Here is a 19,034-nt window from a genome sequence, read left to right on the forward strand (position 1 = left end):
TATTTTTTTCTTTTGGCGTGTTGTGCACAGGAGAGAAGCTCAAGTATTTTACAGTCATTGTTGCTGAGTTAACTTGAAAAAGCAAGAGAGGTTGGTTTTGATAAAGGATACCTTTCTGAATGTGGTAGGCTGCCAGCAACCTCTGCTTGTCTGCATAGTTAAAAAGGTGAAAGATTACCGTCCTGGGTCTGGAGTTGTCTTTCGTTGAAGGTGGGCCCACTCTATGGGCTCTTTCTATCAAGGGCTTTCAGTCAGGGTGGTCTGGGCCTAGTGTTTTGGAGGAACTCCCAAAGTTGTTTTCCTGAGGCCGATTCAGCAGTCGGAGGTTATTCCCGTGGCTTTCGTTATCCAGATCCTCCAACTTTTTCTACAGTGACTCATTCTTCTCCTGGAGTCCAGCAATTGCCTGGCGGAGATGATTTGTGTCCGATTCACAGGTATCTACTTGTGCTTCCACCGCCTCTAAGTGACCAGTTTGGTTCCTGATTTCCTCCAGGATGGAGTCTACTGGGGTAAGAAAGTCCACCACCTTTTGAGCACAAGAGTCCACTTCAGCCCCCTGCACAGTTGGCAGTGAGGAAGGAATGAGACTGTTAAAGTCTTTGTCTTTGCCCAGGGTTTTGTCTTTCTGGTTGAATTTTTCCCTTTGTGATTTTGCAGACATGGTGGTTTCCAAGTTGGGGTAGTATTTTTCCATAGCAAAGGCATATTATGTTATTCGGGGAGGCATCTAAGTCGTGGCACAGATAGGGTCCAGATAGGGTCGTCTTGGCCCAGCAAGTCACAATTACATTTTCGAAAGCACAAAGAGTCTCATGTCAAGTTCAACCAGGGCAGGAAAACCGTCAGGGCTGTGCCTTCTAAATCCACTGTCAGGGAGCTGGTATCTGTAACTGCAATAAGGTAGTATACATGGGCGTAGGAACCGGGGGGACGGGGGGGGGACATCACATCCTGCTTCCTCTGTGCAGTACCAGAGAAAGCAGAGGGAGGCCGCGCTCCCTGCTGAAGTCTGTGAGCGGCATCGAGGAGCTACAGTGCAGGTAGGGGGTGGGGAGGGAGTTTGAATCAGTATGCGTGATTGAGGGAATGAATCTGTGAATGAGTATATGAATAAATGAGTGTGTGTGTGTGATAGTATGGATGTGTAAGTGCTGGAACCTAGGCATGATAGGACTGTGATTGCTGTTAGCAATCACACTCCTATCATGCTAAGTCAGCCAGTACATGCTGAAACCTAGCTAGCTGACCCCCTTGTGTATTGATGCTGCCAGCAGTAATGGGGTCTGCACATCACTTACAGCCACCCTGTACCAGCATGTACTGGCTGACTTGACATGATAGGAGTGTGATTGCTAACAGCAATCACAGTCCCATCATGCCTAGGTTCCAGCATTTACTGGTTGGATGTGTAAGTGCTGGAACGTAGGCATGATGGGACTGTGATTGCTGTTAGCAATCACACTCCTATCATGCCAAGTCAGCCAGTACATGCTGAAACCTAGCTAGCTGCCCCCCTTGTGTATTGATGCTGCCAGCAATATGGGGTCTGCACATCACTTACAGCCACCCTGTACCAGCATGTACTGGCTGACTGGGTATGATAGGAGTGTGATTGCTGTTAGCAATCACACTCCTATCATGCCAAGTCATATTGCTAATTTTTTTTGTCCAATTGTGGTGTGTTACCTACTTATTAAAAATGTGAGTTTTTATTATTATTTTAAAAGCTGGGGGGTGATTTTCGGTTTTGGCTAAGTGAACCATGAATGTTTTGGTCCAGAATTTTCATTTTGGTGCATCCCTAGAATAAATAGAACTATTTCATTTTTAATTATCCTGAGTCCTGAATTTGTAGTCACAAAACTTTCTAGGCCCAGAAATCAGTCAGAGGAAAAGTAAAGGTTTTGTGTCATTTACTTTATTTTAATCTGCATATTTTATTAAAGGCCATATTTTCTCACAGTGAAAAATGAGTGCGGCCTGCGCACGTATACAATTCTGATGAAGTGGCCCACTACAGAAAAAACGTGGACACCCCCGGGGTAGACAGTGAGAAGGGGGGTAGGGAGAGGGTAGCTAGTGAGAAGGGGGGGTAGGGAGAGGGTAGCTGGTGAGAAGGGGTAGGGAGAGTGTAGCTAGTGTGAAGGGGGTGGTAGGGAGAGGGTAGCTAGTGAGAAGGGGGCGATAGGGAGAGGGTAGCTAGTGAGAAGGGAGGGTAGGGAGAGGGTGGCTAGTGAGAAGGGGGGTAGGGAGAGGGTAGCTAGTGAGAAGGGGGGTAGGGAGAGGGTAGATAGTGTGAGAAGGGAGGGTAGGAAGGGGGTAGATAGTAAGAACGTGTGAGAGGGGGAGAGGGGGTAGATAGTGTGAGAGATGGGGAGAAAGTGGGGATCTGATGGGGGAAAATGCTGTCCCCCCCAGATTTTTAGGGGTTCCTACGCCCATGGTAGTATAACTGCGTGCCACACTGCAAGCCCCAGCTCAGCAGACAAGTAGTGAGTTGGAGTGTGGTAATATAGATGTGGTCTTCACAGAGCTAGTCTAGAAACAGCCTCGCTGAAGAGATATTGTAGCAATAGTTGTGTGAAAGTAGAGACTATGGGTCATTGTAGCTCTATGGTATCAGGATAAGTTGGTTGTGTATGTTTGCTGAATATAGTAGTGTGAGGGGGGAACAGGGGGGGCACTTGTATGCCTACATTACAGAGCAGTTACTTCTGGTGTTTGTCTCAGGCATGGCCCCCGTTATCAGCCTTGTGGGGGAGCATGCACACCAGGCGTTGAATGCAGGTGTTGCTACAAGTCAATGGAGCCCAGCTAACTAATCACTATGCGGTCAGTTATATCAAATAAAAAAAAATATAAGAAAATAAAAAAATGCAAACAATGTAGTAACATTTTAAAATAAAAAAGCCCCAGTAATGTCACCATGACATCATAAAGAGAACCATCCAGTTCAAGAATGATGCCCGAAAATTGTAAAAAAAAAATAATAATTTATAAGCAAGTTTTAAAACTACCGCCGCATCTTACCAAAAATCCTGGCATGAAAGGAGTTAAAATACCAGCATTGGAGATATCCTGGGGTGTCTAGTTTTCAAAAATATGTGGATTCAGATGGGGTAAATTTAAATGGGCGATTCCAAATAGGATATGGGCGCAGACTGACCAGATGTCAAAATGAAAAATACATGTGTACCTCCCAACCCACAACCCAGCAAACCTATGTATGGGTGGCATCACTTTACTCAAGAGATGTTGCTGAACACATATTGGGTGTTGTTTGGCAGTGCCATATAACAGGAGCTGTAAATGTACACCTAAATTACATTATGTGTGGAAAAAGAACAGACACAAAATTACTATCACAGCCTCTAGTTTTCAAATATGGTTTGATGGGGTAAATGACAAAACAACCCGACAAACCTATGAATGGGTGGCATCACTGTTCTTAGCAGATGTTGCTGAACACATATTGCAGGGGTGCCCAACATACGGCCCGCGGGCTAAATGCGGCGAGCCACACCTCGAACCCAAAAGAGTCACGTGAATTTATATCACATCACATGACTCTGCTCCATTCCTGCTTCCAGGGCCGGACTGGCCCACCGGGATACCGGGAAATTTCCCGGTGGGCCGGAAGGTCCGGGGGCTGGGCGGCCATGAAGACAGCCGCTGAGCTGCCCCCCAGGCTGCCCGAAATCTAATCAAAGCGGCCGCTGGGTGCTGATGCGGCCGGCCGGCATCAGCACCCAGCAGCCGTGTGCGATGGCCGTCTAGTGATGGGAGCAGTGTGAGGGGTGAAAGCTCCGCCCTCTCGCACTGACCTTTCACCCCTCACGCTGCTCCCATCACTATGCTGCCATCAGATTGCTGGGAATGTAATCTGAACGGCCGATGCGTGCTGATGCCGCCGGCCGCCTCTGCTTTAATACTTTTTTTTTTACTTTATATGGCAAGCCGATCCAGCTTACCATATAAATAATAAAAAAAAAGTGTTAAAGTAGCTCCGGCCGGCGGCATCTGCACGCACCGGCCGTTTAGATTACATTCCTAGCAGCCTGATGGCTGCATAGTGATGGGAGCAGCGTGAGGTGGAGGCTCCGCCCCCTCGCGCTCAGACTGCTGCAGCACCGGATGTCAGGTCAGTGGCATCCTGTCAGCATAGAGGAGAACAGTGTGCAGCTGCCAAGAAGTCAAGAGAAGTAGAAGGTGAGTAAAATAATGTATTTTTTTGTACTGTATGTTTTTTGTATTTGTTAAGAACAAAAAAAATCGGCATGTGTGTGTATGAAAGTGTGTCCCCCTATATGCCACTCTGCCTCAGAAATGCCTTATACCCCCCTATATGCCACTCTGTCCCATGATATGCCTTTTAACCCCCTATATGCCAGAGTTGCATATAGGGGTATAAGGCATTTCTGGATGCAGAGTGACATAGGGGGTCAAAAGGCATATCTGGAGGCAGAGTGGCATAAAGGGGGTTAAAAGGTATATCATGGGGCAGAGGAGCATATAGGAGGGTATAAAGCATATCGGGGAGGCAGAGTGGCATATAGGGGGCATAAGGCTTTTCTGGAGGCAGAGTGCCCCATGATATGCCTTTTAACCCCCTTCATGCCACTCTGCCTCCAGAAATGCCTTATACCCCCTATATGCCACTCTGTCCCATGATATGCCTTTTAACCCCCTATATGGCAGAGTGGCATATAGGGGGTTAGAAGGCATATCATGGGACAGAGTGGCATATATTATTTTTTATTTAATATGGCAAGCTGGATCGGCTTGCCATATAAAGTAAACAAAAATGTCCCATGATATGCCTTTTAACCTCCTATATGGCAGAGTGGCATATAGGGGGTTAGAAGGCATATCATGGGACAGAGTGGCATATAGGAGGGTTGAGGCAGATCAGGGAGGCAGAGTGGCATATAGGGGGGGTATAAGGCTTTTCTGGAGGCAGAGTGCCCCATGATGTGCCTTTTCACCCCCTTTATGCCACTCTGCCTCCAGAAATGCCTTATACCCCCCTATATGCCACTCTGTCCCATGATATGCCTTTTAACCCCCTATATGCCAGAGTGGCATATAGGGGTATAAGGCATTTCTGGATGCAGAGTGACATATAGGGGGTCAACGGCATATCTGGAGGCAGAGTGGCATAAAGGGAGTTAAAAGGGATGTCATGGGGCAGAGGGGCATATATGAGGGTATAAAGCATATTGGGGAGGCAGAGGGGCATATAGGGGGCATAAGGCTTTTCTGTAGGCAGAGTGCCCCATGATATACCTTTTAACCCCCTTTATGCCACTCTGCCTCCAAAATGCCTTATACCCCCCTATATGCCACTCTGTCCCATGATATGCCTTTTAACCCCCTATATGGCAGAGTGGCATATAGGAGGTTAGAAGGCATATCATGGGACAGAGTGGCATATAGGGTATAAGGCATTTCTGGATGCAGAGTGACATATAGGGGGTCAAAAGGCATATCTGGAGGTGGAGTGGCAAAAAGGGGGTTAAAAGGCATATCACGGGGTAGAGGGGCATATAGGAGGGTTGAGGCATATCAGGGAGGCAGAGTGGCATATGGGGGGTATAAGGCATTTCTGGAGGCAGAGTGACATAGGGAGTAAAAGGCATTTCTGGAGGCAGAGTGGCATATAGGGGATTAAAAGGCATATTATGGGGCAGAGTGGCATATAGGAGTGTATAAAGCATATCAGGGAGGCAGAGTGGCATATAGGGGGCATAAGGCTTTTCTGGAGGCAGAGTGCCCCATGATATGCCTTTTAACCCCCTTCATGCCACTCTGCCTCCATGAATGCCTTATACCCACTATATGCCACTCTGTCCCATGATATGCCTTTTAACCCCCTACATGTCTCAATCATAGCTTTTATTAAATATGGAAAAAAATAGTCTACATGAATTAATAAAGAAATAAAAGTTTCTTACCAGAATATCGTGAAGAATAATGTGATCAGTGTTTTGTTCCACTGAATAAAATGGAACTCTTTCATCTAAAAATGTTCGCAGTAGTAAATGTTTTGATCCCATTCTGTGTAATGTATTTCATTTATTGCCCAGGTTCCAGCATTTACTGGTTGCCTGGGCATGATGTGAGTGTGATTGCTGTTAACAATCATATATATATATATATATATATATATATATATCGTTTGGAGAGGTCATTTTCGGCTTCGTGAGCCCTGAATTTTCGGTTTCGGTCCAGAATTTTCATTTCGGTGCATCCCTACAATAAATAGAACTATTTAATTTTTTCTTATCCAGAATACTGAATTTGCAGTCATTTTAGAGTACAAAACTTTCTAGGCCCAGAAATCAGTGAGTGCATAGGTGCAGTATGACCAGATTTGGAAACAAATTTTTTTTGAAATAGTAAAATGGTACTTCTTGCCCTACATATTTCTAAATTAAGGGCAAATATTAAAATAAATTTAGCAGTTTTTTTCTTTAGCTCTTATAGATGAGTAAAGGATTTGTCAAATAGTCAGAAAAAGTGCTTTAATTTTTCACCATATTTTATTATTTTTGTAATAGTAAATTAGATAATATGATCAAAAATTGGTATCTAAAGAAAGCCATTCTTGTCCTGGAAAAAAAATATTTTGTGTTGGTAAACTAAATGAAAGAGAAGAAAATGACAGCTAAACAGCAACACTATCAAAATGTTATAACAGCCATTGTCACAATGGATACAAAGCAAACAAACAAAAAACAAAACAAAAGCACAGTCCTAAATGGGTTAATATACAAGTGTTGTCCTACAGCTCCTCTTACTGGCAGAGAGTCAAAATGCATCAGGATTTTGCAGAAAAATAATGTCACATATGAAACAATGTATGGCATGTAAGATTTGTTTATGTATACAGAGCAATTGTGGAACAAAGTAGTAAATTCAAAAAATCAGCAGGAAGTCTCAATGGTTGCTATGGTGCCTATGGTTATCTTATCAACACAATTGTTTTTTATATATAACCAGAGCTGCGCTGGCGATGATGAGGCAGCCCTGGCACTTTAAGGCTGGCAGCCGCCTGATGACGTAAGTGCAGACGATGGCTTTATATGCCCACATGATGAGCGGCTGGCCATATACAGGCAGTGGCCGCACAATGCAAAACCCGATCTGCCACTGGAGTAGCAGTAAGTATGGATCAGCATGGGGGAATCACACCTCCTATAGGCAGAGTGGTGTATGGGTGAGTGGCATATTGGAAGTTAAAAGGCATATCAGGGGGCGCAGTGGCATATAGGGGGTATAAGGCATATCGATATTAAGCATATGAGGGGGGCATAAGACATATATAGGGGTAAAAGGTATATCAGGGGGCTCAGCTGCATATCACTGGCATATAAGGAGTATAAGGCATATCGGGGGCACAGTGGCATATCAGGGGGCACAGTGGAATCTGGCATATAGGAGGTATAAGGCATATCTGGGGGCACAGTGGCAAGCTGGGGGTCAGGTGTGCATAACTGGGGGCAGTTTGGTAAATAAAAGAAAATATAAACAAGGCTTTTTTCTCAGTTTTTATTAAACATGAAAAATAGTTAACATATGAATTAATATTTACTAATAACTTTGTATTAAAACCTAGTTTGAGAAACACTTTGTTTGGGTTCTTGTAGCTTTTATTATTACGTCAGTAAAATAAGAAGGTGAATAGAGAAATGCCATTGTAATAAAGGAATGAAAGTGTAAATTGTAAGTTTTTTATTACATTATTTTACATTTGCTTTTTTTTTATCCGATTAATCGATTAATCAAAAAAATAATCGGCCAACCAATCGATTATCAAAATAATCGTTAGTTGCAGCCCTAATTGTGTGTATGTGTGAACGTGGATTTGTAATTGTGTGTGTGTGAGCATGGATGTGTGTGTGAACATGGATGTGTATGTGTGTGAGAGCATGGATATGTAAGTGTGTGTGTTAGTGACTATGAGTAAGTGTGTGTAATTTGTGTGTTTACATATGTTTTATGTTGGAAGGAGGGGGGGCAAGGGGCATACACACAGAAACACTCACACCCTCACGCATGCACAGAGATTCTGACACCCTCACTCATACACACAGAGATGCTGATGCAGACACACACAGAGATGCTGACACACTCACTCATACACACAGATATGCTGACACTCACTCGTACACACAGATATGCGCATACACACACAGATTCCGACACACACAGCAGCAGTTCTCATCACTCCTCACAGGCGTTTGACATGGTTACAGCAGCACGGAGGAACAGGAAGCAGGGGAGGGCTGCCTGTCTGTTCTTTGCTGTTTGTGTAACTGTTTGAGTGCAGACTCACTGATAAAAGCATGTTCCAAGCTCCAGGAGCCAGATTCTAGTCGCCATGGCTACCTGGCACCTGATATTTGTCGAGCACTGGATTAACAACTGTGTGAGTGTATGTCCGATCCGATATTACTGAGGGCCTCACAATACCTGTAGCCCAGGGGCCTACAATGTCTTAATCTGGCCTCATGGCCAGCCGCCCACAAGGCATTTTCTCAGTGTGCCAGATGGGCCTGTACATAACTCTAATGTGTCTTTAGTAAAGAATGTGGTACTAGTGTATGGGAAAGAATGGCGTGTATGATGAACGCACAGAACTACATGTGTCTGTAACATACTATGTGATACAAGTTTGTAAAATAAAACAATGAGTGATTATGAGCATGGTTCACAAGGGAAATAGAAGGGGTAGCAGGACATGCCTCAGTCCAAAGACTTAGGGTCAGCTTTGTGTATTGTGGTTCTACATTTGGACAAATTAATAATTTGCATGATCGCATTTAGGCAGTATTTCTACTCTGGAGGTATCATTTCCATACAAAAACATTTTCAGGGCTGTAGACTGGCACGGCCCACCTGCTACACAATGCCTTTTCCTTAATTAAGCACCTTGTTGAATTTTCAAAGGATCCGAAGCTCGGCAGCCTCTCCCAGACCGTACTTGGTCTTGTACTCATGGAACAGTTTTAGGAGAGAGCGCTTATACATTTCATGGTATTGGTCCACTATCTGCGGGCTTGGGTCCTTGATCTGAGGTACAGTGACTGGCTCTCCAACTACAAGAAACCCAGAGGAAAAATAAGATATTGCGGGGATTAAGTGAAATAAACATTTTATAACAATGTTTAGCTTTTGACAAAGTTTCTGCCAAGTAAATCTTGAAAAAAAGTTTGCATAAATACTAATTTTTGATGTTGTATATAGCTCATAAGACATATGTGTTTTGGGTATACGTTTTTAAACATATATAAAATCTATAAACAGTGTTTATTAACATACTAGCAGGGAGCTATTAATCACTGGCCCTCAGCCCCCCACTTTGTGTTCTCCATCTTCCAACTGAGTGCCAGGGTATGACGCCATATCCTGAATTATACACTAGAAGGTTCAGTAACAAAAGAACTGTGCAATTATAAATGTATTATTTACAGCAATGTTGAAGATGGTGTACTTTTGTCTTTTTCAACCTAAATTACTATTACTATTAATATAACAATGTAAATGGAAAGCTATACTTACTAACAGTGGTGACTGGACGAGAGTATGGGATAAAACCCTTGGATTGGCAGGAAGTTAAGCCACGACCGTAGAAGAAACAAGGAGCAAAGCCAAACAGTTTCTGGAACTTGCACTGAGCTGCTCGGAGTATACTGCCCTCTGGGAAATGTACCTGCTGGTATAGATCAGTCTCCCCAAATGAAAACGAGGGAACCAGGTCTGTCCTGCGTGATGAAGTAACAAGAAAATTCACATTTTATTTGGGGAGAATATGCAAAATGTGACATATGCAAATGATATGTAGGCATCAATTGTTTGTGTTAGGATGCAGCAGCTGTAAGTGGACAGGTAAGCCATCACACCCCATACTATTGAGATTTTTAGCAATGTAAAAGATGTACAACATGAGTAGTAGATTGGTATGGACATCAGATATATGTTGGAATATAAATCTTTAGTATAAGGCATGTGATAAGGTTGGAAACGTTACTAAAAGGACACTCTTGCCACCATATGCACTCAAACGCATGTGACAGATGCGTGTATCAGATACACATATAAATTAATGTTTTTTGTCCCCATGCAAATACATGAAGACATTCCCCACCCTCCAGCTCCATAGCTTGCCGGAGATGTGTTTAGCCAAAGGTGTATGCTTAATTTGCTGGGATTTGCGTTTTTCTTTCCTATTTTCTTTCTAGAGTAAAAGTTACTCTACATTTTGTTTTATGGACAATACTGACCCGTTCTCCAGTGCCAGTCTCACAAAGCCTTGTCTCCTGCTCAGAATCAGGGTGGTGACTCCCGGCTGGCAGGATAAGGACTCGGCTGCTCCTCCGACTACAATCACCACTGCATTGCCACGGCCGCTCTTTGACAGCACGTAACCGATAGACTTTCGATTTACTGGACAGAGCCCTGTTTAAAAACCAGGCGAGGAACCAAATAGTTAGAACATGGAGACAGAGGACGGGACAAGCTGAAAGTATCAATAAAAACACAGACTATGTTGCATAATAATTCAGGAAAAAATAAAACAGTTATTGCCACCAGGCCAGGCCGTTTATTACTCTATTCTATCATATTCTACAGGCTATATTCTTATTAATTTCTTGTTTAGACATATTGGTACAAAAGGAGACAAGGGCAATGCTCTTGAAAGCTTACAGTGTAATAGGAGGTGGAATGAGTAGGAACAGGCGAGGATTATTTCATTGTAGTTCATTGATGTGGAGAACCCAGTGACCTGCATATATTGAAGGTGGGGAGGATGGATGGTCCTTCAGGATGCATTTTGAGGTTATTAAAAGGGTAGGCTGTATGGTTCTCTGAGAACGTGTTTTTTATTGAGCATTTACAGTTAAACAATGAGAGAGTCTGACAGAACAGGGTAGGGAATTACAGAGAAAAGGTACAGCATGGGTAATATTTTGGATACATGAGTGAGAAGGTGTGCTATAGTAGAAGACGGAGCTATAGAGAAGCAGTGTTATTAAGGGCTCTGTAATTGTGTAATAACTGATGATCTGTAGGGTGTCAGATTTACTGGGTCTCCATTTCAAAGTTTCAACAGTTCATATATAAGAAAAATTCCCTGATATAAAAACATACTGTGTTCTAGATAATATAATACAATTGGTGTTAGCCAACCTTGAATCTCACCTAGGTGTTTGTTCAGGCTATACTCATGGATTTGAATTAAGGACCCCTTGTTTTCTTATTCAAATAAATTGAATGATAAATTTTTAAATATATCATATTGTCATTGTTTACCTTGGCCATATATGGGCACACTGCAAGATTTATATATTTTTTTGTTTTTGAAAAAAATAATGTAGGTGCTGTGTTAAAACTGAAAATAAACATTCTTTAGTGTAACAGGAATGAGCAGTCCAGTACAGGCACAGAATGTACCTTGAAAGCACCAGTTAAGAGGGTTAGATATTAACAAAAATATTATACATTAAACTCCAGTTTGTGCAACACAGAGAATACATCCATTTAACCTGAGCCTAAAGGAAAATAATGTCTAGAATATCATTTTCACCATCTCTTTTTTAACATTTGACCATAATACACCAAATGAGCTAGAAGAAACTGTCCAATAAACTTAAACCCAAAAAGTCAATGCTAACTAGAATGTCTTCTTTAGGCAAAGTATTCTTATAATGAACTAGCAGGTTTGTTTTAACACACCACTTTTGAATTGTTTTATGCTATAACCCCTGTAGTGAACTTACCTCCACTCATCATGTACTCGCGTAGTACAGGCAATCGAAAGTTTCCTGCCAACGTCGCCAAGTATGGACGGATTCCAGGGAATTTCTGAGAGAAGCCAGTAGACTCTGTGACAAAATTACAGAATGCCCCAATGCACAGGATGCCATGTGGATGCGAGCCAATAATGTAATTACGTCCAGGAGGGAGGTTATGAGTCTTTACCAGCTGAAAGAACATAACAGAATTTGTAAGAGACTTTATGGAAGGAATGTGAAGGAAGAACATGACACATCCATAAAGAAGAAAGAAGTGGAAAGAAGAAAATAAAAAAAGATGGATTAGAAAATAAAGGTCAAATTCATGAATCAATAAGAATGCATTTGAAATAAAGATGAAGAGACATGGCAGGACAGGATCTTGCTACTACTGAATATAAATAGGAAACAATGCCGCTATAAAGAAGTGGTGAAAAAAGTAAATTAACCCTCTGGAATCACCTTGTTTTCTGCATTAATTGTTTCTAAGATATGATCTATATCTAAGTCACAAGTATAGATAAACACAATGTGCTTAAGCCAATTATTATTTGTTATATAGAGCGCCATCATATTCTGTAGCGCTGTACAATGGGTAGACAGGACATAACAGGTAGTATATAACATAAAAATTTGGGCTAGGAGAGCCCTGTTCAAACGAGCTTACAATGTAGAGAAACACACAAAAAATGTTAATTTGTCATGCCTTTATTACCCTTTATTTACTTATTAAACATGCACAGTGATGGGAGAAAAGTAAGTAAACCCTTGGATTTAATAAGTAGTCAAACCTCCTTTGGTAGCAATAACCTCAAACAAGTGCTTCCAGTAACTGCAGATCAGACCTGCGCAACATTCAGGAGGAATTTTAGACCATTCTTGCTTACAGAATTGCTTAAGCTCAGGCATATTCTTAGGGTGTCTGGCATGTATGGCTCTTTTGAGGTCATTCTACGGCATCCCTAATGGCATCACTTACTGGGCCACTTCAAAAGGTGGATTTATTTTTTTTGCCATTTTTAAGTAGATTTACTTCAATCTTTATCTATCCTGCTACATTCGCAACTTCTACTGAGCTGTCGCCCTGATATTATTCTGTATGATACCTTAATAAACTTGGGAATTCATTGTCCCCTCAATGGCAAGCTTTGTAGGCTCAGAGACAGCAAAGCAGCTCTAAGTTCCCACAAAGTTTATCTTTGATGTGATGTTTTTATGTTGGTAAGTGGGGCCCTTTTTACGTCATCTGTAGTACTGCATGTTTTTTTTCCGAACAATTCAACCTTAGTTTCATCAGTCTACACAACACTTCACCAGTAGCATCAAGTTGGTCTTTGCTAAACTTCAGGTGTGCAGCAATCTTGTTTTGGAGAGCAGCAGCTTCACCCATGGTGTCCTGCTATCAGGGCCGGCCCAAGACATAATGCCACCTGGGGCGGGTACTGGCATCTTGGTAAGCGAAAACCACTCGGCGCCCCTCTCCTCTGCGAGCCCTCTAGCTCGATCTCAGTGCCGGCTTGTAATGCTGAACGCCGGAAGTGACGTAAATTTCCGGCGCTCAGCATTACAAGCCGGCACAGTGGCAGAGCTAGAGGGCTCGCAGAGGAGAGAGAGGGGCGCCGAGTGGGTACTGACAACTTGGTAAGCGAAAACCACTTGGTGCCCCTCTCTCTCCTCCGCTTTAAAAAAACAAACAAAAAAAAACTGCTTGGGGCGGCAAAGTGCCGCCTCTTCAAAAGTGCCGCCTGGGGCAATTGCCCCACTCTGCTCCATTGTAGGGCCGGCCCTGCCTGCTATGGACTCCATGTCTGTTCCATGTTTTGTGAATGGTAGGCTCATGAACAGAGATGTTAAACAGTTTCAATGGTTTCAAGACTTTAGCTGTTACTCTAGGGTTCTTTTTTACCTCATTAAGCATTATGTGTTGGGCCCTTGGAGTCATCTTGCCTGGACACCCACTTGTAGATAGAGTTGCCACAGTAATAAATTGTCTCTATTAATAAACAATGTATCCTACTGTGGACTGATGAACATGTAAACTATTTCAGATTACTTTGTGCTTTATGCAAATCAACAGTTCATGATTGTAGGTCTTCTGAGATTTATTTTTAGTGAGGCATGGTTCACATCAAAAGATGCTTCTTGAGAATAGTAAACCCAAAATGTTTGAGTGTTTTTTATGTGAAAGAAGCTCTAAAACACACCTCCAATCCCGTGTCATTGATTGGACTGTTTCATTGATGTTTTCTTACTCCTGACTCCAATTACCTTTTTTTAAGTGATTAGCCTAGGGGTTCACATACTTTTTTCAACCCACACAGTCAATATTTGAATGATATACTGAATATGGACATTTCATTTGTTCATTAATGTAACTTAGATGAGGATCATATAATATTTAAGGCACATTTATACATCAATGCTGGTAATTCCAGGTTCACTAACTTTTTCTTTCCACTGTGTGTGTGTGTGTGTGTGTATATATATATATATATATATATATATATATATATTTACTCTCTTATCTATAAAATACATTTCTGGTTTCTATTAATCTTCAATGGGCCTATAAAACCAAACCAGGATCACATATTGGTATAGGGGAGCTTCTAGAAAGGTTGACTAGAAGTCAGTAAACCGACAGAATGCAAGTTCTAATGGAGCAATGAGTAGCAATGAAAAAGAACAAGAACCTCGATCGTAAGTACAGAAATAGATCATGCATGTGGACATCCTCTGCCTCAGAACACCCGTAGATTTAGCTTATCATGATATAGACATTTTTGACCTGATCAATGTATTCTGTGGTTTGTAACAGGAAAATATTACTTTCATAGATCTTCCAAATAAATCAGCAGACAAGAGTCTGTAATTGTTATCAAATGTACTTGTAACAATGGATCTGAATTGCTCAGAGTCCTTTGTCCACAAAGTATCAGCACAAACTTGCTCCATGCAGTAGATTCTATTCTGGAGTATACTTTATATGAATATTCCCAAAACAGCCTAAAACGAAAATTAGCCTATTTTTCAATTATCATGCAAGCATTATATAATATAAAATACTGTATATATTAATAACGAAGAAGACCTGTATGGGAAAGTAATCTCGAAAATAGTTCCAAACAGACCAATTTCGCACCCACAGACTGCGACGACCCCCTGCAAATTAACAGACAGGATCAGAACAGTGCATAGTATGTGTTATATTGTACAAATTGTGGGCAATTGGGTAAGCACTGGGAGTAGATGCAGAGGATACCACACTCTACACTAGACACCTTTTATTGCTCTAATTTTGCCTGTACTCTGCCTAGTATCTGCAAGTGGCAAAAAATGGAAAAGGTCCAATTTTGTGTGGTAGATTTAATTATATAAAAACCATAGACTTCAAAACATATGTTGCATTCTTTTTTAAAAAATACATTACACTTTAAAAGATAAACCAGGAAATGCAAGAGACCACAAACCCCCCACATTGCAGTAATAGGCAGATGAGGTATGTAATAAGCAAGTGCAGCAAAACCAAAACATTAACATAATTAAGTTAAAATGATCAACAAAATGATGTTAATTCCTCTTTGTAAATAGCAAATTGGGGAAAATGTACTATATACTGAGATAAACCAGGAGTATTGGGCGATTAGGTATACATCTATCTTGTCTACAAGACAGTGGGGAATGTACATCATACATACTCTCTCTGTTTCAGCAGTGGCAGGCTTGCACTGTTAAATTATCAGTAATGTACTATTGCACAGTTTTACTAAGACACGCAGTGTTTCCGTTTTATTGCTCACCTTTCTCAGGTGTTTCCCAGTCTATCAAGAGCCAGCTCATGTACAGGGCAGAGACCAACCACAGTTGTGTAAAGAAAAGATATGTGAAGATAACGAGGAACAGCAGGCCTGGGAAACAAAGAAAACAAATCGATAGTCAGTCTAAATGTATCTATGTATATCCATACCTAAATCAGACAGCATTGAGATCAAGGAACTATGGTTATGGGTCCAACCCTTGTTATATGTAGCATACAACCAGGGCCAGTGCTACCTATAGGCAAAGTAGACGCCCGTCTAGGGCGAACCGCCGGCTGCAGTCATTCATTAGAAGCGCGGCCGCGGCTCGCGGTCACTTGATGGGAGGCAGGCAGCTGTGCAGGCAGTGCAGGCTGCAGCCGAGAGCCGCTGGCCGCGACCATTCTGTAATTAATAGGGGTGTGGTATAAGTGGGTGTGGTAAATGGGAGGGGCTTGTGGGTGGAGCAAGGGGGCGGCAAAATTATGTTTTGCCTAGGGTGGCAAAAATCCTTGCAGCAGCCCTGCATACAACATGCCAAATTGCAGCATAAATGTTAAATATATGATGTGAGAATGGGCATAGATAAAGGGATTCAATAAAACAAAAGACTTGTAAAGACAAGATATTCAGACAGAAGTCAAACTAGAGAGTCAGGGGCTCAGAAGTAATGTAAGGACATTTTACTTCACTAAGAGCGTGACGGTGCTTAGGGTGCTCTGCACTTCATTAATGTGGAATTGGGTGAGGAAAAAGTCTTTCATTGGAAAGTTATCAGCAATGAGACGTGGTGATGCTCTTGAAGTGTAATGAAATTTAGGGAACTATGAAGTATTGAATTGAAAGAATAGACCTTTGAACAGGTGTGATGTGAGGTGTATCTAATGATACATGGTGATAGTATACCAATAAAACAAGATGTGTAAAGAGGCAATTAATGAAAGAAGGAGAAGCCATAAAAATAAGTGTGAATGGGGAATGAAAAGAAATATTAGAGAGACATAAGTAAATATACAGGGGAAAGAATAGAGGGGGAGTTACTTTATATAATATTTTACACAAATCAGTTAAAATCCTACAACCAGCCCTGTAGGCTTATTTTGGTGAAGCATGGTAGAAATATCAGTTAACATATGGTGTGAGACAGCAGAAAAGAGAACTATGAATAAAGATGTGCCTAGCCTTACAGCATAAGCCGAGAATAAGACACATTGTAATTATGCCCTAGGAGCCAAATCCAAGCCTGGCAACGTAGGTTTTAAACTGATAATAAAGAAAATGCTATCCCTGCGACAACAAATTCAATGTATACTATTAAACATGTTGCGGTAAAACCTCTAAAATGAAGCCATTACGAAGCCAAAATGTTTGGGTACATTAAAACCAATAATAATACAAAGCCACACAGGCTAATGAAAAATATTTGCATGAAATGTATTTGTGTTAGAATTTTATTATGTATTATTTCTACTTGTAATGTCTCAGATCATCACAATGTGTGGAAAAGATCATTCACTTACCCATCACTAGAAAGGAAAATATCCATTGCAGAACAGACAGTAGTTGCAAACAAGTACGAAAATGGTGTTGTATGAAGGCAGAAGCAGCAGAAAGAGATTGAAATGAAGACCGCAGAGTCAGCCTGCTGCCTGCAATACACAGACCCATGGTAACGTTCTCTTTTTGGTCTTAGTATCATGGACAGAGTTCTGTTTATATCAGTTCAGCCTATAAAATGCCTACAGAAATGCCCCCAAGCTCACAATATGCAGGGTGGTTAAGAATTTGGTTCACCAAACTGAGCTTTAGTTGAGTTTTGAGTGGTTATCTTTCCCGCATTAACTTGGTATTAGAAGGGACCAGCCATGGCAACTTACTCTACATAAAGGGTTCTTTCTCCATAAGGCATAGACATCGTGCTGAGAAGCTATCGTTCATCTCACCACAACTCAACTATACCTGTAAAGTGAAGACTACCTGTATCTGTAATTTATTGTGATCTTAACAGTTAATATGTATTCAAGTATAAACCTAGGGTATTACTTTGTTTTCTAAGATATGACGGATACATTTGTGTTCTCATGTTGGAGGGGCAGTTAATGTCCCTGTCTCTAAGTATCCCAAAATAGCATCATGAAGGCATATACATAAGAGAAAATATTTTAGGAAATTAACCAAATGCATACAAACTTAATTACACAATCTGAAGACAAACGAAATAGCTCATTAATACTAAAATAAAGTTTTTGAATGTACCGTACCATTAAGAAAATATATTTAGGGCTGCATTTAAATGATTACTGTCCTTCTCTGTGCATCGTTTAAAAGTTCCATAATAACACAACATTTTTGCCTATTTGATTAGTTCCAACAAGATTTCGCTCATAGTTTTGGCAATGTTGTAATAGTATATGTAAGAGAGAGGTTTGGTATATCTATTACATAACCTTTACCTCAAAATGTTATAGTTACAATAATGTAATAGTGTGTGTGTGGTGTGTGTGAAGAAAGTGGCTAGTGTTTTCTTCTATGCAAAGTCCTTATAATATATCACTATGTTACGTGGGTATGACCTCTTTTTTTACAGTTTAGAAATTGCATAAATAGACGACTGCATAGATCGTATGCTAGCCAATATATATGTGGTAGGTCTTTTCAGAATTATTTTGAATTATTGTAAGCCTTGACATACATGTGATAAGTGCGTTCCTGATTTGTATACATCATCGCCATGTGATAAGTGCGCTCCTGATTTGTATACATCATCGCCATGTGATAAGTGCGCTCCTGATTTGTATACATCATCGCCATGTGATAAGTGCGCTCCTGATTTGTATACATCATCGCCATGTGATAAGTGCGCTCCTGATTTGTATACAGCATCGCCATGTGCCCAGTGCTTCTCTGGGTTTAGGACATCATGCAGCAGTTTCTCGGACTTACCTTTCAGGTTTTTGGAGTATGCAGCAATAATGGTTTTCATAGCTTCAGATTCAATGTGTCCCTTTCACTTGTCAGTCCCTAATGATCCTTTAAAGTTCATTGATGGGCGATGCCATCTTTAACCCAAATGGTATAGTTTATTCAGGCCCCAGCTGTATTCTACTTTATACATTTAATTTGAACTGGAGGAGGGGTAAAAGCTAATAAAAGTAGTTGTCTACCTCTTTCCCCACAACAAATGAAACACTAGTGGACTTCAGGCTCTTCATCTAACTAACACCTGTTATATATCCCTAGCAAATTTCGGAGTGGTACATTCCACATTTGAAACTCCACTGCCCTTGGTCCAGGGTTAATGGGAATCGTTCCAAAACAAACTAAAACCCTTATCAGTGTGTGTGTCCCAGAGGATGGTTTAGGAGGGAGTTGTTTCAAAATAACCACTCTCTCTGTTGCTCTCTTTATATTCATTTACAATTGATATATATATGTA

At 41.3% G+C, this 19,034-nt stretch overlaps 1 protein-coding gene and 1 long non-coding RNA gene across 2 annotated transcripts; both read right to left on the reverse strand.

Annotated features, from left to right (window-relative positions):
* Positions 1 to 6,864: 6,864 nt before the first annotated feature.
* On the reverse strand, positions 6,865 to 8,447 carry LOC128503826 (uncharacterized). The gene is made up of 2 exons (XR_008355305.1): positions 8,214 to 8,447; positions 6,865 to 7,107 (listed from the first exon to the last, which is right to left on the reverse strand). It is a non-coding gene; the product is annotated as an uncharacterized LOC128503826 (long non-coding RNA).
* Positions 8,448 to 8,895: 448 nt separating this feature from the next.
* Positions 8,896 to 18,782, reverse strand: LOC128503819 (diacylglycerol O-acyltransferase 2-like). The gene is made up of 8 exons (XM_053474012.1): positions 18,542 to 18,782; positions 17,119 to 17,247; positions 15,602 to 15,709; positions 14,893 to 14,963; positions 11,787 to 11,991; positions 10,290 to 10,464; positions 9,568 to 9,770; positions 8,896 to 9,104 (listed from the first exon to the last, which is right to left on the reverse strand). Exons 1-8 carry the CDS (start codon positions 18,579 to 18,581, stop codon positions 8,950 to 8,952), a joined length of 1,086 nt encoding a protein of 361 aa, XP_053329987.1. The 5' UTR covers positions 18,582 to 18,782; the 3' UTR covers positions 8,896 to 8,949.
* Positions 18,783 to 19,034: the final 252 nt, after the last annotated feature.

The sequence above is a fragment of the Spea bombifrons genome, chromosome 8, assembly GCF_027358695.1.
Source record: "Spea bombifrons isolate aSpeBom1 chromosome 8, aSpeBom1.2.pri, whole genome shotgun sequence".
Taxonomy (NCBI): Eukaryota; Metazoa; Chordata; class Amphibia; order Anura; family Pelobatidae; genus Spea; species Spea bombifrons.

Excerpts from the sequence above, each read along its gene's own strand:
- LOC128503819 (XM_053474012.1), bottom strand. The coding sequence starts at position 18,581 with ATGAAAACCATTATTGCTGCATACTCCAAAAACCTGAAAG. Across the intron at positions 15,710-17,118 it reads ATTTTCCTTTCTAGTGATGG|GCCTGCTGTTCCTCGTTATC; the intron begins GTAAGTGAATGA and ends TTTGTTTCCCAG. Across the intron at positions 11,992-14,892 it reads GAGATTACTTTCCCATACAG|CTGGTAAAGACTCATAACCT; the intron begins GTCTTCTTCGTT and ends ATGTTCTTTCAG.